Below are 24,891 nucleotides of genomic sequence, written 5' to 3' on the forward strand. Positions count from 1 at the left end.
GTCGATTTCTATCCATTTAACATAATGCATTACTGGGAATGTTATGACAGTCAGTAACTGAAAATATGTAATGTGAATATGGCAGCATGATTAACATTAACAATGTTTGCATTTCTTTTATTGCTAGGCCTGGCCTCTCTAATAGTCAAAATATTAAATCAATAGAGGATTTCTTGTTTCATTTATCTCACAATCTAAGCGATTGTTATTTATCCTTTGCTTCATACCTTAATTTAATTTATCTGGCTTTTGTCTTAATTTTCCTTACTTTTATCCTCTTTCTGATTCTGTTTTTCTATAGCAGATGTCCTTACTGCTTCTCCTGCTCCTAACAGTCAGGAAGGTAAAGCCGTTTAAACTGGGCATTTTAACTGCATGAATGTGGACATTCCGTGTTCAGGTTCTTAGCCCTGACTAGCATGAAATCGTGATATTTACATGAGTAAAAATGTGATGAAGTAATTGATCTTGTTTACTCTTGACAGCCTTCTTGGCCCTTGTTTGGTATAAGGATATTTTGGTGTAAGCATTTATGGTCTGGTGAGTTAGTGAACCTTGGGTGAGAAATGAGAGCTTTCTTGTTTTTCATTTTAAAAGAGCCTAACTGTGGGGCACCTGGGTGGGTCAGTGGTTGAGCTTCTGTTTTTGGCTCAGGTCGTGATCCCAGGGTCCTGGGATCAAGTTCTGTATCGGGCTCCTCACCAGGAGCTTGCTTCTTCCTCTATGTCTCTGCCTCTCTCTCTCTGTCTCTCTGTCTCTCTGTCTCTCTCTCTCTCTCTCTCTGTCTCTCATGAATAAATAAATAAAATCTTTTTAAAAAGTAAATTTAAAAAAATAAAAGAGCATAACTGTGATGTGCCTCTAACAGCTTTAAGGTCATTTTGAATAGAAATACCAGAAGAAGAGCAAAGTGTAAGATTATTTGTCATGCTTTAGATATTCCTAGGTATATTTTAATTTCTGTCCTCAAGGTTTTGCTTATTAAATTCATAAACAATTATGAAAACTCTACTTTTTAATTAAGTAGAATTGTGAAAACTGCATTGCAAATAACAGTATCTTTTTTCCCAGGGTTTGACATTTCTAGAGGTAAAAGATGCTAATAGCTTCATTTTAAAATGAGAGTGATTAACTCCTGTATGCACAATCTAAAAGTGCTTCTACTACTAAGTCCTCTCCAAAGTTGTGTGCTGAGGCTTCTGACACAAGGGTGTACACACGTAAGGTTTGTACAGTCCCAGTGATCTGTATGGACATGAGCCTTCTCATTTAGATTATGTCTATATGGTACCAAAAGTACTGGTAAGCAATTCAATTAAACATAAATACATCATTGACCAAATTTAACAAATTTTAAAAATTATACTCCAAGCCATTGTTTTGGCAACATGTAGCAAGAGCCTCAGTCTTAATAGATAAGCACAAGTGTCTGGATATCCTTATAATGATGTAGACAAAGCTCTCAAGTGAAACATTTGGTTCTTGTTTGCTGAAGCCTGCCAACTTATTTTCAGACAACATTCTAGAAGACAGACCTGAAAATAAATCATGTAATGACAAACTTCAGTTTGAGTATAACGAAGAAATCCCCAAGAGGATAAAGAAAGCAGATAATTCTGCTTTCAACAAAGGAAAGGTGGGTGAATGGCTTCTGTTCAGTTACAGTTGGGCCACAGCACTCTTGTCAGTTGTGGGTAGAATTTCACTCTCTCCTGGTCCCTTCCCTTCCCATTTCCACCTGCTTTCTCTTAGATGCCAAAGCCCACATGGTGATGTATGGGACACCTTCATGCCATTTGTAGAATGATAGCCACTGGTTCATCCAAACAATGCTGGAGAAGGTATACAGTGTGACAGGCACTGAGATGGCACAGGAGGTAGTTTAGTGATGGAGACAAATATGTAAACAGTGCTTGTAAATGAGTACAATTTGTAGATGAATACAAAGACCTGTGACTACACAGTGTTATCAGAGCATCAGGGAGGATGGTGTTGGAAAAGATTTGGCCAAGTAGACAAAAACAGAACGTTTAGGCCAAGAGAACAGCCTGGTACATCCAAGGAATTTCTAGAATTTTTAAAGTGTTTGGGATGACCAACCAGATAAACAGGGCCAGGATTGTTAAATGTTCACAGAGGAGTGACACGGAGAATAGAGATCTAAATGAGCTACCCTGCCTTCAAGTGCCTCCTCACACTATGTAGACTCTGAGCAAATCTGTAGACACAGTTTCAGTGACATTGTGAGAAAGCTCAATAATAAAGTATGTCAAAAATGTGAGCCATAAAAGATGTATATTCAATCATCTCTCATTCAACAAATATACATTGACTATTCCACATTTAAGATACTGGACTGTGCCCTCAGCAAAGATGAAGATGAGTTAGGCCCATCACTTACTTTCAGAAAGTTGTGACTCTGGGAAAGGTGTTGGGACATGTATGTGGATAGATAGAGAGCGACGTGAAACACACTGATGGCATGAGAAAGGAACAGATAAAGATCTTTGGGGATTCAGAGGTAGGTGGGCATACACTTTCTATGTAAACTTGTGTCATTTTTCCCTTGATAGGTTTATGACATGGAACTGGGAGAAGAATTTTATCTTCCTCAGAATAAAAAGGAAAGCAGACAGATTGCACCAGAGCTTTCTGACCTTGTCATCTACTGCCAAGCGGTAAAGTTTCCGGGTAAGAGTAGACAATATCATCTATAACACTTAAAGATACCAAAAGATAAAAATGTGCCATTTATTTAATTGGACACTGTAAATGCTTTCAAAATAACTAAATTGTGTTATCAAAGTCCTTGTTACACTACCTTCTAAATATTTTTTATAATTATTATTAGCTTTGATGGTCATGGGGAAAAATATCATAAAATGTTTATTTTCCAGATATCATGTCTTTTTGTAATAGTTAATAATAATGATAATAATAATATTCATAACATCTTAAGAGCTAAAATTTATTAAGCCCTTCAGTACCAGGATTTGCGCTAAGTATTTTACATACATCATACTACTGACTTTGCATAAATCATGTTACATTCTGTGAGGTAGGTGGATTTATTCCCATTTTTAAATGAAATGAAATGAAATCTGAGAAAGACAAACTGGTTCAAGGCTTCACAATGTATCAGCTAAGACTCTTTTGTTTGAAAGTGATAGAAATTGACTTAAGCAAAAAAGAAATGTGTTGGCTTAAGTGTTAAACATAAAAACATAAAAATGAAGGGATATCAAGTTTCAGGTACAGGTTGATCCAGGGCTTCTCTTTCCCCATTTCTCACTCTGCCTCCTCTGGGTTGTGCCTGTTCCCTTTGTGGTGCAGCAGGCTAGCACTACATGTTTTCAGATTAGCTCAGTCTAAGAATTTCCCAGAAATTTCAGCACCAGTTTCATTGTTTTCCATTGAGTCCTTTGCCTATCCCTGAACCAGTCCCACTAATTCCCCAGGACTGACAATTGACAATCTGGGGCTTGTGGCACATTCCCTATCTTTGAGCTGGGTAGCGAGACTCCACCCAAACCACAGGACCAAGGGTGGGATTTCAGCGGGAGAGTAGGTTTCCCCAAGTGGCTATTCCTAAAAGTACAATGACCTTAATGATGATAAACCATTCCTCCCGCCCAAAAAAATGTGCATTTCAATTAATAAAAGGTAGAGCTATGATTCTGAAGGTTGTCTATCTCCAAAGCCCTGCTCTTAACCATTGCACTATCCTGCCCCTCTTGTTAAGAGTGTGATCTCTGCATTTATCCAATTGCGTGTCCCACAAACGGGGCATCAGGGGCTGCAGGGCAAACAGGAAAGTCCATAAATATAGGAAAGTCAGGAAAATTAATTTCCTTATACTGTGAAAAAGGATCCCCTTGTACAAAATTTCTAAGGACAGAAAAGCAGCTGGAAACAGGAGATTCATCTAAATTTTGGAAAATGAAGTATATAAACTTGGCCTAAGAGATGTGTTAAAATTTCAACCCTGCATGTGAATGCAGATCCTGGCCTCCAGAGGCATATCTTATGCCTCACTTCTCATACTCTGCCCTACAAACAGGACAAAGGTATTAGGCTATTAAAAAAATAGGTAATAGCAGTCTTTTCACACATATGGAAGAAATTACAGATAGAAGTTCCTCAATTTAAGGTTTTTTCCCATAAGCTGTTTTTTTTTTAAGATTTTATTTATTTATTCATGAGAGAGGCAGAGACATAGGCAGGGAGAAGCAGGCTCCCTGCGGCGAGCCCCATGTGGGACTCGATCCCAGAACTCTGGGATCACACCCTGAGCCGAAGGCAGGCACTCAATCGCTGAGCTACCCAGGCGTCCCCCATAAACTGTTTTTAAATATTTGACAGCTGCTACTGCTTATCTGATAGCAAATCTTGTTGAGGAAGATATGAATTTATAAGTAGCAATCAAAATCTTCAAAGAAATGTAAGAACCCAGCTATTTAGGTTTAGTCTCACAGATCATGACTTTCTGTCAACGTAAGTATGATATGAACGTATTTGCAGCAGGGAAGATCATTCTCCTTATGGGATAAAATCCTTTTCCTGTCAAGGAGCCTGGTGGCTTGCATGTCCTTTATGACTGGAACAAGTGTGAGGTCCACTGCATTCACAGATCAGGAATCACTCACATTCTCACATGCTCATGTGCTGGCTCACATGCTCACATTCGAGAATCACTGCATGTCTTGTTCTTTATAAATTCTATGGACACCACACCCAAGCCATTCCACGGACTTTGTTCTTCTCAAGCACTGATTAAATAGTACAAATTCCCAAAGATATTTGAAGTCACTCTGAAAGAAAGTTTATGTATCAGTAGAGAATTGTGGGAGAGCCAAAAGGTCATTGGGTCCAACTTCTGACTTGAGACACAGGCTAATAAGCATGGGGTCATTTGGCTTATGTTTAAAATTGCAAGAATGCTATTCTTAAAAGTGTTTATATAGCACACGTTCTTTATGAGTATACTACATTTAATTTGGTTTGAGGTTTTTGGGGAGTTTGTTTTTTTTAGTAACTGAGGTTTCTTACAGTTTTCTCTCCCCAAACTTACTTCCTCTCAAAATTAACAAAACTGTGCTACCAGAACCATTGTTCTAATAGATTTTAAATATTTATTGTTATATGCTTTGTTTCAATGCCCATGGGGAAAGCAGATAAAATGTTTATTTGGCTACACTATTGACTTTGATTTTGCTACATTATCAATTTCAATGCATCTCACCTTCACCATTCCAAGTCCCTTCTAAGGAGCCACATGCAAAAAAATCTTCAGAGCAGTGAGACCACAAAGATCTGTGGTATTACCTTCCCCAGAAGGAAATTAATTACCCAAAGATCATGAACCTGCTTCAATGGCAGAGCACACCTCCTCCGTGGCCTTGACTTGGGTCAGTTACATAACTTCTCTGCACTTCCAATTCCTTATCTGTAAAAAAAAAAAAAAAAAAAAAAAAAAAAAAAGTATAACTTGCAGGGTGGTTGTAAAAATTAGCAATAAAGTCTATAATGTGATTGACACACTATCTAGAAAAGAATTGGCTCTCTGGAAGTGGTGGTTGTTATTGATAAAAGGGCCAACAGGGCACAAGAAGGCTGCTTATTGCTGTATCAGTGATTCAAAAGGAATCAACAGATTCCTTCCCTTTTCTTGATCACCCAGCCAAGGGAACAACCAGGCTCTTCACAAAGGAGTCCACATACCCTTTGATGTGTGCCAGGATGTGTGCAAAAATCCGAATCAACAGCTCCCTCACTCTGGCCCCTTGGGAGAAAACCTACTGTGATATCACTGTGCTGAGTGCAAAATTCACACAAAATTTTAAGATAAAGCATGAGAACCTCCTAGTCCAAGTTTGTACATCTTTGTGGTTACAGATACTTAAGAGGAAAAAAATATTTAGAAGCCCCACAGCTGCTATGAACTGAACACTTTCTCTGACCAAGACACTCTGCTAAGTATGTATATACACATGATCTCATTCAACCCTAACCATGACCCTTTCACAGATGAGGAGGGAGTAATGCAGAGAGGTTAAGTAATTTATGTGAGGTTGCACTGCTAGGAACAGGGTTTAAGCCCCAATGTCTCCGCTCTTATTAAGCACCGCCTAATCCTGTGTTTTCTCTGATGATGTTCTTGGAAGGCGTATTTTCATCTCCAAGAGGACCTCCTGAATGCTGCTTCAGCTGAAGGAGACACTTTCTAGTGCTACAGTTGTACACAGTGGAATGGTTTGGAGGCAGCACCTCTGGCTTGATTAGTGCTCTTAAATGACTCTTCCTGCACTGGAGCCAGGTTGCACTCATTTCCTCATTCAGCAAAAGGCTATTAAGTTCCTGCTGCACACCAGGCACTATGCCAGGTGGGAAGGGTCAGGCAGTGGTTGGACTAGGAGGAAGCAAAAGAAGCCACGAAACATCATGATCGTCATAATGTATTTCCCATCGAACCCTCAGATTAACCCCCCATGAGTGAGTTCCTATCATCACACCCATTTCATAGATAAGGAGATAGGAACGGATAAGGTAGATGTTATGCCAACCTCATACTGGCAAGAACTGAACCTAAACAATGAGACGCTGAAGTTCAGACTTTACCCAATCTTTCATTGCTCCAAGTTGAGTGATTAGGTTCTAATAATTAAATATTGACTTGGGGAGCTTTCTTTTCATGCAGTTTTTCAAAATCTTTCTGATGCACAATCAAGTGAATGTATTGTGATTTTGTGATGATCATGCAGTTCTTGTCCTATTTGCCTCCAGAGAGGAAAAACTTTGCTACCACTGCCTGCAATGCTATTATTAACTGTGTTAAAAATGCTAGTAGATCTTCTGTCCCAGGGCTGCAAGGGAGTAGTAGGACTTCAAAATAAACAGTAACAGGGATGGAAAATGTTGAGTTCCCTTGCTTGTAGTTTTTGGCTTATTTATTTTCATTTTATGGGAACAGGGCTGTCAACTCTAAATGCATCTGGCTCTAACAGAGGAAAAGAGAGGAAAAGCAGGAAGTCCATTTTTGGCAACAATCCGGGCAGAATGAGCCCTGGGGAGACAGCATCGTTTAACAAAGCATCTGGAAAAAGTAAAGTCACCTTCTTCCGATATTTTGGCCTGATTCTGCATGCTGGATGATTCCAATACTTGACCATCTAAGCACTTCTCTTGAACTTTTAATTTCTTTTTTTTTTTTATGTTCATGAATGTTTACGTTATCTAAGTGTGGTACCAATATATTTAAAATTACAAATTTACACTCTTACCTTCCTAAAAAATAACATTTCACTGAAGACGTTCTAAACATATTTGCCTCAAAAGTAAAAGCTGGAGCCACCTTGGAACATTCTAGTTGTTTTTGGAACTCCTCATCCTTATAACTCTTCATCCTTATAACTCCAGAAGATATATCCATTTTATTTCTAATTACTTTGTATTATAAAAGTAATAAATTCTCATAGTTAAAAACTCAAACATTTCAGACTATTATTAAAATTCCTTTCCACTCTCAATGTCCCAGTTCTACTCCCCAGAGGCAACCAGTGTTAGGTTTATTGTGTTTTCTTCAAGAAAAATAAAATTCTTTTTAAGATAATACAACGGGATATAACTGAAGATACTTAGATAACTTTTTTTTTTCTTGAGGTAAAATTGTATATAACATTATACTAGTTTCAGGTGTATAACATAGTAATTTGATCCTTGTATGCACTACAAAGTGATCCCCACAATAAATCTAGTTAAGTTGCCATCCATCATCCTACACTTAACCCCTTCACCCATTTCACCCACCCCTTCACCCTCCCCCTCTGATAACCGCTGACCCATTCTCTGTATCCAGGAGGCTTGTTTGGTTTTATATGTTTGTTTGTTTTTTTATATTTCACATATGAGTGAAATTATGTGGTATTTGTCTTTCTCTGACTGATTTCACTTGGCATTATGCCCTCCAAATCCATCCATGTTGTTACACATGGCAGATTCTCCTTCATTTTTATGGCTGAGTAGTAGTCTATTGTGTGTGTGTAGATAGATAGATAGATAGATAGATAGATAGATAGATAGATAGATAATCACATCTTCCTTATCCATTCACCCTTCAGTGAACACTTAGGTCGTTCCCATATCCTGGCTATTGTGAGTAATGCTGCAGTGAACATTGGGGTACATGTATGTTTTTGAATTAGTGTTTTTATTTTCTTCAAATAAATACCCAGGAGTGATATAGCTGATCATATGGAATTTCTATCTTTAATCTTTTTTTATCTTTAATCTTTTGAGGAAACTCCATACTGTTTTCCATAGTGACTGCACCAGTTTGCATTCCCACCAAACAGTGTACAGAGTTTCCCTTTACTCCACATCCTCTCCCACAATTGTTATTTCTTGTTTTTTTATAATAGACATTCCAACGGGTGATATCTCTTTGTGGTTTCAGTTTGCGTTTCCCTGGTGATCACTGGTGGTGTCCATCTTTTCATGTGCCTATTGGCCATCTCTATATCTTCTTTGGAAAAATGTCTGCTTAAATCATCTGTCCATTTTTGTAATCAAATTCGGTTTTTTTGCTCCTGAGTTACTTGAGTTCTTTATATACTTAAAGAATATTTAACCCCTTATTGGATATATGACTTGCAAATATTTTCTCCCATTCCATAGATTGCTTTTTCTTTTTATTGATGATTTCCTTTGCTGTGCAGAAGCATTTCAGTCTGATGTAGTCCCACTTGTTTATTTTTCTTTTTGTTGCCTTTGATTCTGGAGTCAGAGCCAAAAATTCAACAGGAAGCTTATTGCCTTTGTTTTCTTCTGGGAGCTATGTGGTTTCAGGTCTTACATTCAAGTCTTTAAATGGTTTCAAGTTCATTTATTTGGTATGGTGTAAGATACTCTAGTTTCATTCTTTTACATGTGGCTGACCAGTTTTCCCAACACCATTTATTGAAGAGACAATCTTTTCCCTAATGTGTATTCTTGGCTCTGTTGTCATAAATCAGTTGGCCATATATAAGTAGGTTTATTTCTAATTCTGTTCTATTTCTATTTCTATTTCTATTCTGTTCCACTGATCTATGTGTCTCACTTTATTCCAGTACCATATTGTTTTGATTACTATAACTTTGTTGTATAGTTTAAAATCAGGAGACATATATAACTTTTATACTTCTATAACTCTCCTCATAGCTTTCTATACATATCTACCTTACTGCATGGTATTCCACTGTGTGGGCATACTGTCATTTATTAAACCACTTCCTTGCTGGTAGAACATTTTGGTTGCTTCCTGGGTGGTGGTGGTGGTAATGGGTGGTTTTGGAGTTTTTGGTTTTGGTTTTGGTTTTCTTTAGTTATTTAAATTAAAAAAAAAAAGCAATGCTAGAGTGAACACCCTTGGACACATATGGTTGTCGTATTTGTGCAAATTTATCCATAGAATAGATGAGCTCCTGAGGCAGAGGACTTTCAGGCTTTTGATTTAAATTAGTGTTGTTATACTCATCTTTAAAAAAAGAGATTTATTTATTTATTCATGAGAGACACAGACTGAGAGAGAAGCAAAGACATAGGCAGAGGGAGAAGCAGGCTCCTCTCAGGGAGCCTGATGTGGGACTCGATCCCACATCCCAGGATCACAACCCGCGCCGAAGGCGGGCACCCAACCGCTGAGCCACCCAGGCATCCCTGTTACACTCATCTTAAAACACAATAGCTATCATTTTGTTTCAAGGTAGTAGACTAACTCACAAGGAACAGGCAAGATGTATTCCAATCTGTTATGTGTTATGATTGCCTACTGGGATGTTCAGGTTTATCTTTCTAAAATATTTAAAGTTTTCTGCACTAATCTGGGGCTAATCTTTTGGGGGGTTTAGGTTCCTGTGAAGGAATGCGACAGGCGTGGGAGGAATCTTCTTCCCCCCTCAACCCAACCACATCCCTCAGCGCTATCATTAGAACTCCCAAATGTTACCATATCTCATCGCTGAATGAAAATGCCGCCAAACGTCTGTGTCGCAGGTATTCTCAGAAACTGATCCAGCACACTGCCTGTCAGCTGCTGAGGACTTACCCGGCTGCCACACGCATCGACTCCTCCAACCCCAATCCTCTCTTGTTCTGGCTCCATGGGATACAGCTCGTGGCACTCAACTACCAGACAGATGGTAATGGGCCTGCTTCACCCAGCAGGGTGCCTCTCCACCTCTCTCCTCTGCGTCTTCTATTTCAGCAAACGTAGTACAACAAACAAGATTGCTTAAAGGGAGCAAGATTCCACATGGGGCATACCATATAGGAGGGTTAAAGTACAGAGGACCAACAACAGAAGTGAATTTGATAAGGAATTGGGTCCTTGGTGTTTTGATTAAGGCAATAGATAGGAACCATGAAGGGTCCCTCATCATCTCCTGCTCCTGCCCCATTTTTAAAGCATTTTTAGACATATGACTGCTCTTGATAGGGTTGTGTCCAGTTTGTTTTCAAGATCTTTGGGGGTAGAGAAGAGGTAACGCCTCTTAAGAAATTCTCTTGCTAAGCTCTTGTTCTTGCCATCAAAAACTAGTGTGGCTCCAAACACTTGGCAAAGTAAAATCATTTTAGCTTCTTCTCTTCCCTTTGAGATTGAAATAGAGAATGATGGTCATTGCCCTAGGATTGTCTAACACAAAGGAAACCAGTATATGAACCACATGAACAGTGAGAGTAGTGTCCGTGTTTCTCTACTGTGGATGAGACTCTCATAACAGGGTAACTGATGACACCTAAACCTCAGGTAAGAGCTACTGTTTATGGCATGCTTACTGTGCACCAGCACTGAGCTGAATTCTTGACCTCCTATTATCTCATTTAATCTTCGCAAACCCTATGAGGTAGCTTACTTGTATAATCCCTGTTTGTTAGATGGGCAAACCAAGGCAGAAAGAGATTAATTTGCTCAACAAGAATGAATTATAATTAATAGACTCAAGGACTCTGTGAGTTTAGAGGATAAAGCATTTGTTTCCACTTGGTTATGGGGGGAAGAAGGGAGCTACAGAAGATAAAGAATAAAAGAGGAGTGTTTCCTAGAAGCTCATTCAAAAACCAGAGTCTTTCCTTTGAATAGTCGAGCGGCCTCCCCAATCCTCTCATGTGCGCTGAATCAGATCCTAGTTAACCATGCTGACCCATCAACCAAAACACAGCCCTCTCTCCTGCCAATGTCAAACCACAGCGCTAGTCCTGGGACCACCTAGCAAACTGGCACTAGCACCAGCAGTATTCATTTGTGGCTGACCCTGCAGACATGGTCAGATATTTCAGTCCTGTGTTTTTGCCCTTTCATATTTGTTTCTTTCAATTGATATTAAATAAGTCAATGCAAGTGAAGTACCATACTCAACATAGAGCCTGGCACATAGAAAGCATTCCACAAACATTAACTATCATAAGTGTTTTTGATAAGTTATGAAAACAGTATGATTTGGACTCTCAAGTGGAAATAATAATGAAATATTTTCAAAGTTGTAAAAGTTTCTTTTCAGTCTGTCCCGAGTGGCTTGTGGGTTCATTTCTCTGGCCCCATCCTTAGCCCTGTGTCCACTGGTCCCCTTGGTTATCATGATACTGAAATATTTTAAGTAAAGTGAAGTAACCAGCAAAATGGTTTTCTCAAGGAAATGGAAATGCATTTAGTTTGGTATGTGTCCTTTCTCCTGAAGTGCCAAGTCTGCTGCAGACATCCTGGCTCTACTGATGGCAAAGGGAGCTACAGCGACAGGGAACACGGGAATTATCCCTCCTTGAGCCACCCCGCCATATGAAACACACACTGAGACTGCAGCTCAGCCTCCACACACCCCTGAAGCTTTCTCCTCTGGCCCAAATCAAGCCAGAGAGCGTGTTGGAGCTTACCTACTCAGCAGAGGCAGATGGTTGTATCGTGCGGTTCATCCTTAACATTTCTCTGCAAAACCTTCCAACTCCCAGAAGGGAGTACTGCCATATATCCTCTCTTGGTTTCAATATGGCAAACAATGATAAACATCTGCCTAAGCTGGACGAACCACAACTACATGCAGTTTCAGGGTGTTTATCTGTAAAAATAGTTTTCTTTTCCTCAAACTGGGGGGTAGAGCCAGGTCAAGACCTTGCATGCAGTAGGTGCTCAAGAAATGCATGCTGCACTGAGCCAAAACAGATTGTCTCTATAAGCCCCACTGCAGTCTGAACCTATGGTTCATGATTTTTGGTCCAGATCTCTCCTAGGTACTTCTCTGTGAATTGCAAGTCCGTATTGATAAGAGTCAACATTGGAATCATTATTTTTAATTCTTGAAAAGGATTTCCAGGTTAGGAAGTGCTTGATATTCTATGAAATGACCCCAACCAAATAACAGAACCCCCTCCCAGGGTCCCTTTAGCCTCCAGATATGTTCTATGGATCATCTACCTTACCCCTTCCTGAATTTCAGGGAACCTGATGTCCCAAAGGGGTGTCCACAGACTTAGGGTGATCGCTTCCCAGGATTTCTTTTTTTTTTTTAAGATTTTATTTATTTATTAAAGACACAGAGGGAGAGGGAGAGACACAGGCAGAGGGAGAAGCAGGCTCCATGCAGGGAGCCCAACATTGGACTCGATCCTGGGACTCCAGAATCACACACTGCGCCAAAGGCAGGCTCTAAACCACTGAGCCACCCAGAGATTTCTAATGGCTCCATCAACTCCTGAATGTCTGCAGTAATCTAGAACCAGGTGTAGCCCAGGTCTCCTCAGTAAAACCAACTCTTAAGTTGGGAAACTTGTCTGAGCTTGGTGTGCAGATAGACTGGTTTTTGCTGGCAGTAGTCCCTCAAAGCTCTTTCCATCTGGGGCAGAACAATTTCTGCGTCATGTCCTAGGATCTACAAGTATATAGACATTTAGCCCTAGTTAAAAGACAAGCTTCTATTAATACTTATACTTTCCTAAATGATTGTCACACTCTTTCTAATGACTTTTCCAGCCCCCAAACATAAAGATAAATATTATGAGAGTGGTGGCTACTTAATACAGAGTTTTTTTAAAAGAAGAAAGACCATAAAGGGAATGCTATGCTTGATCTGCCATTAGATGCATTGGCTGAGAGGGATGATGGGGTTACACAGATTCCTGCACATCCTGTCCACGTGGCTAGAACAAGGGTTTTAAAACTATAGCCCTAGATGAAGTTTTGGAACCAGCTGCAGGACCGTAGGAGGACTAGATTTAAGGTCTCACCTTTATTCCAAATGAGCAGCTCTGCGTGGATCTGTTTCACATATTGGATCACCAATGAGATTTTAGGTAAGGAAAAGTGCTTTAAAGTTCTGGAAAGCTACAAGGATAGACACATTGCTAATAAAATCAGATTTCAACCCCAAATGGGTGTTGATTTCATAATCATATTTAATGGCTGCTTTTATCAAGCACCTTCTATGTGCCACATGCTGGGGTAGGGGCCTTCACACATCATCTTATTTATCTTTATGATACCCTTGTGAGATATAGATTATATGGCTTCAGTAGTTAAGATTCGGTAGTTAAGATAATATATATTACATGGTTTGGTATTCAAGATGAGTCAGTCTGTCTGGGTGTGAACTCTGATGTCCACCACTCACTAGCCATGTGCCTTGAGTTTTTTCATTTCTTGTGCCTTGGTTTCTTCATCTATAAAAATGAAAATACTAAAATAAGCTATTTCATGGGTTATGGAGGCACTGATGCACACAAAGTGTTTAAAACGGGGGCTGGTGCATGGGAAAGGTGCAGTGAGTTGCTATAATTTTGTTAGTAGGATCTATCCATTTCACATTTACCATCTGCATAGGCTAGTTTGCTTCACTCTGTTGCCTTAATGGCTCAGTCGCAAGGGACTGGATGGGCCTGAAAGGTTGGGTCCAGTGTGCTAATTTTGTAGATAAGGACCCCTGGAGCTCTCTTGTGTCTAAGACATCTTCCCCCCAAAATTCCTGCATGTGGCCTCAGCCAACTCCACATACACGGAAACATTTTATACACAAGACAAGTGAAAGCCAACTTTCTCATTCCTCCATGGGCTTCTACACTTTTCCTTGAGGTTGGTCCATGTAGCAAAGTTTACTCTGCACATGGGAAGAATCTATCAGAGGAAACATTTGTCAGGTGTGACAAACTTTTTGCTCATTTGGGCAACTTTTATACAGACTTGCGCCATCAGATGAGTATTTGAGTGTGTAAGAGCCCCAAAACAGTGCAGGGATCCAATCGTTCATCAAAGAACTATGCCAAATAAAATTTGGCCACAAATTCTGAAAGCTGTTGTGAGAGTTCCAGGCATTTATGATTGAGGGGATCGTGAACATGATGTGAATCACATGTAATAATGATTTTGTTTTCATATTGAACTACAATTATAAAAAAAGTATTGCAATTTATCGGTTGAAATGGAGATTTCAAAGACAAAGTATGGTTTTCTGGCTATTCTCTTAGCCTTGTATTACTAAGATTTCATCTTATATCTGGAAAAGCAAGAATTGTTCATAAAATTGTCTGCAATGTTTGTTGCTTGGGGATAAAAAAAAATGCCATTATTCCTTTCTAAACCTCAGTATAAAATGAGGTCTTTCGAATATTTTTCTGGATGGATGTTGTGAATTTTTATTTGCAAGAGTTTTTAAGTGGAAGAACATGGGATGGAGCATGAGCTCCGTGAAGATGGAGTCTGCGTCATGTCAGCAGCTGTGTCTCAGGTGCGTGACACAACCTGGCACAGAATTGGCACGCAGTGAGTCTAAGCCATGAATAGGCGCTTATCTCTTCTTCATGCTTAGGGGAGAATTGATACAAAGTTCTTTTGAACTTAAAAGTAAATGTGTAAGATGACGCGTGAGCCACCAAGTAACAAGAAGTACTGATTTTATTCTGCAGATCTCCCTTTACATTTAAATGCTGCCATGTTTGAGGCCAACGGTGGCTGTGGTTATGTTTTGAAACCCCCCGTTCTGTGGGACAAGAACTGTCCCATGTACCAGAAGTTTTCACCCTTGGAAAGAGACCTGGACAACATGGAGCCTGCCGTGTATTCCTTAACTGTAAGTATGGCCTCTGTTGGCAGGGTATAGATCTGTACGCCTTCCTAAACACGAACTGGTTTTGACTTCAAGGCATCACAGAGGTCTCATGTCACAATTTTGTTCAGGCAGATTTAGTTCCCAAAAGCATTTCTTTACCTCTCAGAAAGCAGTGGCTCGGGATCCCTGGGTGGTGCAGTGGTTTGGCGCCTGCCTTTGGCCCAGGGCGTGATCCTGGAGACCCAGGATCGAATCCCACATCGGGCTCCCGGTGCATGGAGCCTGCTTCTCCCTCTGCCTGTGTCTCTGCCTCTCTCTCTCTCTCTCTCTCTCTCTGTGACTATCATAAATAAGTAAAGAAAAAGAAAGCAGTGGCTCTGGTTTAGGTACACTGTCACCAGGCCCTATATTTGCCAGAGCCCAGTAGGTGGACTTATGAGGTCCTTGCTTCACCTGCATGCTGATAATGTTAATTCTATCCTCCAGCCCCCGAGCTTTGTAACTGCGAGTGGGATCCTGTAAACATTAAGCTCCTGGTTAGAGCAGATCATCTTAAACTCTGACAAGTTCTTACAAGATCAGACAGGCCTCAATATACAAATCAAATAAATATTTTTTCTCCTTACAGTTTAACCTCTATCAGCCCTGCACCCCTCCTTGTTCCTTTTATTACCTAATTTACTAATCATCAGAACGCCACAGGCTGCCCCCTAACAGCTCAGCCCCGGTAGCTTATTACCCACACTTATTCACTGCTCTTTCCCTCCCAATAAGCTGATAGAGACAAAAACCCACCAGATGGTGATAGGAAAGGCAGGGAAGGACGAAGTTACCTTTTCTCTCCATCTTCACATCTTGTCTGTCCCTCTGCAGAGACTGCTGGACAGCCTGTGCTCATGACGCCTCAGAGCCCCAGGGCTATGGGGAGCAGCGGGGTGGGGGGGGAACCTGCTCACAGGTGTTCCTCCTATAGTGCTTTTCTCTGCCCCCAAGACCAGGGCAGCAGCCCCTTTCTGTTTGACCATTTCAGCTGGACTGAGCATAGTTCCATCTACTTACAGAAGGTAGTGGATCATTTTTAACAATATTCCCTGTGACCTGCTCCAAAACTAAACTATTTAAGAAAACGATTTGAGGTATATCAAATATAGACACCTAAAACATTTTGAGCAGAATGTCAATAACCAGTTCTCAGTGACATTGCTTTCAGTCCCCTTTTCTCTTGCCTTCTTGAGAAATTTTATTATCTTAACTGCTTGGTTTTTGAAAGTATTTGGCCGTTTTTACAGTTGAAAGGTTGCAGTCAGGTGAATGCTGTTGACAAAATAGGCTTTCACATTATTCCAGTCATGTGATTACCTAATGACAATCACTTTTTTTTAAGCAGCTTTCTTAACCATTTACCCCGTTTCATTCCAGAGTGTTCTCTTTCTTGGTGAAGGGAAGGAATGAGGTACAGAGGTTGCTTTGTTTCTTTTGCATCTTCAGTGACTTTGATCCTTTTCTCCCCACTCAGATTGTCTCTGGTCAAAACGTGTGCCCAAGTAGCAGCACGGGAAGCCCATGTATCGAAGTGGACGTGCTGGGCATGCCCCTGGACAGTTGCCACTTCCGCACAAAACCCATCCACCGGAACACTTTGAACCCCATGTGGAATGAACAGTTTCTCTTCCGGGTTCACTTTGAAGATCTCATATTCCTGCGTTTTGCAGTTGTGGAAAACAATAGCTCAGCCATAACCGCTCAGAGAATCATCCCCCTCAAGGCTTTAAAACGAGGTAGAATAAAATTGTCAAAATGGTGATAATTTTTGCAGCCAACTGATGGATGCCCTGGAGTTCCTGATGCTCTTCTCTCAACTTGTGTGTATGTTTAAAATTTCCATTGTACAAAGTTAAAATAAGAGGCACAAAGAAATGATAAAAATTTGAACACTGTTTAAGCACATCTCAACAGAGATTTATCTTTTACATTATCCTACAACCAGAGGTATTGACAACATCCCGTAAGAGTGCAGCGTCTCCTTCTGCTCATGCAGGGAGGAGTGGTTGTGCTCCTTTTCCCACACGCTCCTTCCCAGTAACGCCTGCCGCATCTTGGCATGTTCAAAGCAGGGACTGATGTTAGGAGAGGAGCCCAAGGGGTGCCTGGTAGCTTGGTCAGTAAAGCACAGGACTCTTGTTCTCAGGGTCTTGAGTTCAAGCCCTATGTTGGGTCTGGAGCTTACTTGAAAAAATTTTTTTGTTTAAGCAGGCATAGAAGAGCCTGAGAGGAGGGGGGCCCAGGGTGTACTCATCACAGAGGCAGGCCAAAGGTGGAGTTGGACCCACCATGGGGCGGCGGGGTGGGGGGGGGGGGGGCCTGGAGGTGGGTGTTGGGGACAGAGCAGGGGCAGGTGGAGAGTCCTGAGCAAAGGCCAGAGCCAGTGGCCTGATGTGGGGTTCGGCTTTGCTGTGGCACTCCTGGAACTTTAGCTAGTTGCCCCAGTCAGCACCACTGCATTTGCTCCTCCAGCTTGAAGTGTATCAGAGTTTCCTGGGACTCTTGGTAATAAAATGCAGATTCTAACTCAGAGGATCTGAGGTGGGGCATGAGATTCTGCATTTCTAACAAGATGCCTGGGATGCTGCCCCTGCTCGTCTACTTTGAGTAGAAGGTTCTAGTACATTCTTCTTCCCACAGCCACACTCCAACTGGCACAAACATGTTACAGGCTCCTACATTTTGTTCTTTTCCTGTTTTTTCTTCTCCATGGTGCAAGTAGTACTTGGGCACTGCCCTCGTCAGCTCAGGCTACTAGAACAGACCAGAGGCTTAAACAGCAAACATTTCTTTTCTCACAGTTCTGCAGGATCGATATCTCCCAAGGCCTCTCTCCCTGGCTTGTAAGACAGCCACCTTTTCGCTGTGTCCTCACATGGCTATACCTTGGTCCCTGTGCATGGCGCCTGGCGTCTCTCTGTCTTTGTGCTAATCTCCTCTTTTTATAAGGACACCAATTAGGCTGGTGTAGGGCTTACCCTAATGACCCATTTTAACTTCCTTAAAGGCCCTAACCCCCTTTAAAAGCTTTACCTCCAGATATAGTCACATTCTGAGGTCCTGAGAGTAAGAGCTTCAACATAAGAATTTTGGGAGGACACAGTTCAGTTCATAACAGTTATTGCAGAAATATGAGAAAGCACAGAGAGGCAAAAACATTCTTACATACTTTACATAATATACATACATATACATATTATGTAATTTTTTTTTTTTTTTTTGCAAATAGGCTTTTTTACAAAACACCATTCAGTGGTTTGTTTTTTGTTTTTTGTTTTTTTACCACTCAGTGTTTTGAGCCTGACTAGTTCTCACTTCCTGATTTGGTGGGGGAACAACCTTTCATGTTGACTGCCATGCATCTTCATCACCACTTTTACTGGCTACATGTTATTCCATTTTATACTAAAACATTCACACCATAATTTACTTAGCCAGCCCCCTGTTGGAATATTATCACTAAAAATGTTCTAAAAGGAATATTTGTAAAACAGTGACTATGGGTGACTTGATACAGAAATGATCAGGTCTTCCCAATATATTTTGTTTGAGTGTAGGATTTTCAGCTTGAGTCTGAGTCAGAAACAGTACATGGACAAGTTAGTTACCACTAAGCAATCCAGAACTATCCCCAGGGGCAGCAGTCTGCTGATGAAAAGCCATCTGTTGGCTGCATGCCTGCTGCTACTCCCTGCCCATCTCAAGGCCTGATATCTGCTAGCCATTTATTAACCTTCCTGGGGTATCTTTTGCACAGAGCTCTGGGGTACATGGCTAACAAGCTTCTCCACTTCTGCATTATTCCAGGATATCGGCATCTTCAGCTGCGAAACCTCCACAATGAAGTCTTGGAAATCTCTAGTTTATTCATAAACAGCAGAAGGATGGAAGAAAATTCCTCCAGCAGTGCCACGCCAGCCTCTTTGGTAATGAAGTTCCATTTCACTCAGCTTATTTTCAAGGATTGCTATGCTGGGGGTAGGCTTTCTTGTGGCACAGTACCCGGGCCATTAGAGTTCTTAATTAGGTAATAATGGAAGTAATAATAACTATAACGTCCGGCACTTGTTGCTTTCTGTGCACTTTACGTCTATACTGACTCGGTTAATCCTCTCAGTAACTTTGAGAAGTAGCTATTGATACCATCTCCATTCTATAGGTGAGGAAGGTCAGAGCCAAGTATATCTGAGGTCACACAACTGTAAACCCAAGTTATTCTAGTGCCAGAGCCCATATTCCTAATGAGTACATGATAGTGCCTGCTGAGGAGGTGAGCCCAAAATAACACCAAGGGGAAGACACTAATTAAGCAAAGCTTGGGGGAAATGCAGAATCGACCCTCTTGGAAATGGGAGGGGAACACCACAGAAAGAGCCACCATTGCAGATTCTCTGTTTTAATACGTTCCCCATGTAAGTTCTATGCCCACTAAAGTTCAAGAACCATTGGACCAGCACTCACCCCAGTAATGCAGGGTTGTTTACTTAAACAAGTAGCACTGCTTTAATTAACTGGTTGATTCCATTGTCTTGCCCTTTAGAAATGAATTTAAAATGGTGCCCATTGATTACCTCTTTACATATTTGATAACCTGTTGCATCAATCTTACACTTCATCATAGTGCTAACAACCTGTGGAAAGGTGTCCTGTATGCTCACAAATGGCACTAGCTTGACCACTGCCATGGCCACCTATAAATCCTATAAATAGAGAGCTTTCTTCTCTATTCCTCTTCCCCTCACCTCATCAGTGTCTTCTCTCTCTCTCTGTCCTGACCTCATTTCCTTAGGTTCTCTTCCTTTTCCCTTCAGTATATGGCCAAGGTCGAGAATAGCACCTTGGCCAAGGTGAAGGGAGCACTGCCTCTACATGTGCAGAGGACAGGGAAGCAGGGCCAGGGCTGCCTGGTACCTAAGGGCAAGAATCAGACACTTTCACAAAGCTGAAGTAGGGCTTAGTGCCATATTCTGAGTCCATCACCCTGCATACCGATTAGCACTGAAGATTCCACACATGCCATGAATGAATCATTGTTCCTCACAACACTTCTGACACCAGATATGCAGTGTCTTTTCTGACACTTATTCAGCTCTGACACCAGCTGGGTGTCCTACCTTTCAATTTGATTCTGACACAGTCTACCTGGAGTTAGCAACAGATCCCAGAGTTAAAGGCTCAGTCCCACAGGACTGTCCCCACTTCGCATGCCAGTGGCAAGTTCCAGGCTGTCGCTGATACCACAGACTGACCAGCTATAAGTTCAAGGTTTTCCACAACCTGCTCCTCAGTTTCAGGACTTTCCTAGAATCATTCACAGAACTCAGAAACATGCTTTACTATTACCAATTTATTATTAAGGATACAACTCAGGAGCAGCCAAGTGGAAGAGATACATGGAAAAGAGGGTACAGAGCCTCCCTGCCCTCCCTGGGTGCACCAGCCTCTCAGCATCCCGAAGTGTTCACCAAACCAGAAGCTCTCAATCCCCATCTTTGAGGGGGTTTTTATGGAGGCTTTGTCCCCTTTTTGGGGACGGAAATAATAATAAAATAAAATAATAATTCCAGGGCCAGGCATAATGTCTGATTCAGCTCTCCATCAATGAATTTTTATGTTGAATTAATGAGTATATCTTAATATACAAAATGCTTAGAAAGTTATGAGTTACACATCTTCTCAGCTCTTACTAAAACAGAAAAGCTTTTCATAATTGTTTGTGTGCCTGAGCAGTGAGCTCTCAAAGACCATAATATTCTGTTTATCATCTTACCAACCAAAATTCTAACCCAGGTTCCTAAACAGAACTTAAGAGACACTGTTGAAGGTCAGTTCATAAGTAAGAACTAACATACATTTCAAGTATCATCAGTCTCCTAAGTATGATGGAAAGAGTCCCTATTATTTAAAATAAATTAATATTTTAATGTTATGCAGCTAATATCCTCACTAGACTATTTTTTTTAAGATTTTAATAATTTATTCAAGAGAGACACAGAGAGAGAAAGGCAGAGACATAGGCAGAGGAAGAAGCAGGCTCTGTGCAAGGAGCCCAATATGGGACTTGATCCCAGGACTTTGGGATAATGTCCTGAGCCAAAGGCAGACCCTCAATCACTGAGCCACCCAAGTGTCCCTATCCTCACCAGACTATTAAGGAAGATGCACCATCACCTTTTCAATCACAAATATACACATCAGGTATAGAAGAATGATTTTCTTTCGCATATATATGTCCCCTACAGACTTCTAAGAACTAGCCCTTCTGTATTGAATATAGCCTAGAAGTAACATGAGAATGAGAATGAATGAGAAACCATGCTATCTTCCTTGACAGATGTTTAATACAGAAGAAAGAAAATGTTTGCAGACTCACAGAGTCACAGTGCATGGGGTCCCAGGTCCAGAGCCCTTTACTGTTTTCTCCATAAGTGGAGGCACGAAGGCAAAGCAGCTTCTCCAACAGGTGAGTCCACTAAGCCCACGGTTAGGAGAGTCCAGCGTCTAATATATATGGTGTGTGTGTATATGTGTAAACACATGTGCAAACACAAAAACACACATAAAACACGAAGTCCATGTTGGTGATCTACTTTTTTTTTTTTTAATTATTATTTATTTATGATAGTCACAGAGAGAGAGAGAGAGAGGGAGAGGCAGAGACACAGGCAGAGGGAGAAGCAGGCTCCATGCACCGGGAGCCCGATGTGGGATTCAATCTCGGGTCTCCAGGATCGCGCCCTGGGCCAAAGGCACGCGCCGAACCGCTGCGCCACCCAGGGATCCCGGTGATCTACTTTTTGATTATTTGTATGATTCAGTACTGAGATCTACCCTAAGAATGACCTGCGAGAACTTGGTACCACTAGACAAGCTAACCTGTAGAAAAGAATTTTTTTTTAAGTTTTATTTATTTATTCATGATAGACATAGAGAGAGAGAGGCAGAGATACAGGCAGAGGGAGAAGCAGGCTCCACGCCAGGAGCCCGACGCAGGACTCAATCCCGGGACTCCAAGATCGGGCCCCGGGCCAAAGGCAGGCGCCAAACCGCTGAGCCACCCAAGGATCCCCTAGGAAAGAATTTTTAACCTTTCTTCAAACACATAAAAACACGGGGCTCAGGAAGGGTAAAGATCAGAAGGAGAGGCTCTCCAAACGTGGTAGTCTTTGCTTCTCAGCCTAGACCTGGGCTCCATCTCCCTTTTTAATGAAGAGCTTACTGATTAATCAGAATTTGCACACAAGCTGAATGGAATTTGTTTGCCATCCTAGGAGTTGAATCAACTTTTTAGAGCATCAGGTTGGAGCACATAGCCAAGAAGACATCTTCAGTCTTTATTTAGGTCTTTATTTACATGTTGAGCACTGCCCTTATCCCTCTTCCCCTGGCACTTGATATTAACCCTTGAGATCCTACCCCTCTGGTAGTGCAAAGATGCCGACAGGGCCTAACACCAAAGGATAAGCTGTTCCCCAAAGCCCGCAGCAGCACTGGCCTGAGTACCCTCACATGATACTGCTTCTACATGGGATCCCCCCGAGATCTCTGCGGCTTTCTGTAGGCAGGGCCACTGCCCCACAGGAGGACATGTCAGAGTGAGAAAGCTGGGAACAAAGCAGCATCCAGAGGGAGGCAGCTCCTCAAAAGGAGGGGCAAACCCAAACCCACGTGTGACGTCTTTTCTCTTCATACTAGAAACTCCACCCCTGCTTGGCACAGTGACCTAACATCCTTGCAGACTAACCCAGTTCAGAATCCCTTCTCCTCCTTGCAGGTAGACCAAGGGAGCAGTGACCAAAAGGAGTGACCCTTGGGCTCTCTCTGAAGTTAGGGTGTATAATGAAATGTAGTTGGGATTATAGAATGTATGGGGTGGGAGGGGGTCAAGATTAAAAACCAATCAAACAACCATAAGGAACAAGAGAAATAGTTCTGGTTTTTGAGAGGAAGTCTCTATGGACAGGCAACATTTTGCCCCATTTTATAATTGACCTAAAGTCCGAGGAAACAGCTTAAGTGCCAGATTTCATAGACTAACAGAAGCTCTACCAAGACTTTGCAGTGGGGGGCGGGGGCAATATTCATTTTGGGGGCATGTTTTTGTTTTGTTTTTAATTTATTTATTCATGAGAGACACACAGAGAGAGGCAGAGACATAGGCAGAGGGAGAAGCAGGGACCCCGATGTAGGACTCGATCCCAGGACCCTGGGATCACCCCATAAGCCAAAGGCAGATGCTCAACCACTGAGCCACCCAGGCATCCCTTGTTTTTGTTTTTTAAAGCAATCAGGCCATGAACTTCAGTGTCTACTCTCACAAAGTATTGTTGGGGATTTGGAGACTCTATAATGAAAACATTAAGTATGGCAATATGTCCACAGAACACCCATAAAAAAGAAGCCGATTACTTTATTGTCACCTCGTGTGAATAATGCCATGGATATCAAGCAGAACTGAGGAGGGGGTGATGCTGGCCCTCTCGTTGGGGTGAGGTACCGACTGACCTACTCTCGGAAGCGTCACATCCTGAATTACTCAGTAGTAGTAGCTGTCTTGCCCCCACAGGATCCATAGCCCAGCATCAATTACAGACTGAGGACTGAGGTGAAGGGAGCAGTGTCTTCCTGAGAATCTTCTGCCTCCACCATCCTCAGTTCACTCTGGTCTTCCTCCCAGCCAAATAAAGCAGGGCCAAGTGTTGGCTCTGGTAGTCGCATCATTGGCGGGCAAGGAGCAAAGTGTCTGCCTAACCCAAGCCAGATGGTGGCAGCCTTCTCGATCCCCGCTTGGAGTCCAGCATTCTGTCCTCACCTGTATGAGGCGAATGTGAAGCAATGCATCAGCCAGAGGAGCCTTTTTTTTTTTTTTTTTTTTTTAATTTATGATAGTCACACAGAGAGAGGCAGAGACATAGGCAGAGGGAGAAGCAGGCTCCATGCACCAGGAGCCCGACGTGGGATTCGATCCCGGGTCTCCAGGATTGTGCCCTGGGCCAAATGCAGGCGCTAAACCGCTGCGCCACCCAGGGATCCCAGCCAGAGGAGCCTTAATGTTGGCTAGTGTTGAATAAGTTCTCACAATGTGTCTGTGTCCTGCTTCATAACCAGTGCCTCCATCGTAAAACGAAATTAAGAGAATGTTACTCTTACTATTACCATTCTATGGATGGGGAAACTGAGTCTCCTGCCCAATGCCCAACAACCAATAAGTATTAAAGGCAAACCCAAGGCCCGGGTCTGTCTGGCTCCAGAGCCTCATCTCAGCCACTCTGTTGGGTCGCCTGGGGTCAGTAGCCAAAAAAGAAAACAAGCTTGGAGGCACAGTGTCAAGAGTTAATTGAAAGGAGAATTCCCAGGAACTTAGATCAGATGAGATTAGAAGACAAGTATTTCCAACACAAGGAAAAGAGAAGATGTTGGTAAAATCTGTGCTAGGTTCTTTGCCAGTGGTCCTGTGTTATAAGATTACAGAGAGCTAAATTCATAGATTGGGAAGCCTAAAGTTCTTAATTCAGTAGGAGCTCTCATTCCAGCTGTGGGAAAAATAGTTATGCTCTCTGGGGATTATGAATAAATTGTGTCATTGCCCAGAATGAACATAAACAATCCTTGTTGAATATAAGAGAGTTCTGAGGTTTTCCAGGAAGAATTAGGCAACACTACAGAGTAGGTCTCACTTATAAATGGCACATCAAGCCTATGTAAATACTGTGAAAATAGGCTTATCTTGTGAGGTTGTGTGTGTGTGGTTGTGTGTGTGTGTATTTATTCAAGTATAGTT

At 41.7% G+C, this 24,891-nt stretch overlaps 1 protein-coding gene across 4 annotated transcripts in view; it reads left to right on the forward strand.

The window, feature by feature from the left end:
- The window catches only part of PLCE1 (phospholipase C epsilon 1), a 310,445-nt gene that overhangs the window by 274,380 nt on the left and 11,174 nt on the right, over positions 1-24,891 (forward strand). For 2 of the 4 annotated variants that reach the window (XM_072739557.1, XM_072739558.1), the window contains exons 21-29: positions 302-343; positions 1,515-1,636; positions 2,574-2,691; positions 6,971-7,102; positions 9,888-10,178; positions 14,926-15,089; positions 16,585-16,846; positions 18,918-19,036; positions 21,445-21,573. In XM_072739557.1, the coding sequence (XP_072595658.1) occupies positions 302-343; positions 1,515-1,636; positions 2,574-2,691; positions 6,971-7,102; positions 9,888-10,178; positions 14,926-15,089; positions 16,585-16,846; positions 18,918-19,036; positions 21,445-21,573 (1,379 nt within the window). The remainder of the gene's footprint in view (positions 1-301; positions 344-1,514; positions 1,637-2,573; positions 2,692-6,970; positions 7,103-9,887; positions 10,179-14,925; positions 15,090-16,584; positions 16,847-18,917; positions 19,037-21,444; positions 21,574-24,891) is intronic. The other 2 variants (XM_025990896.2, XM_072739559.1) reach the window with 1 other exon arrangement.

This window comes from Vulpes vulpes, chromosome 15, assembly GCF_048418805.1.
Source record: "Vulpes vulpes isolate BD-2025 chromosome 15, VulVul3, whole genome shotgun sequence".
Lineage (NCBI taxonomy): Eukaryota > Metazoa > Chordata > Mammalia > Carnivora > Canidae > Vulpes > Vulpes vulpes.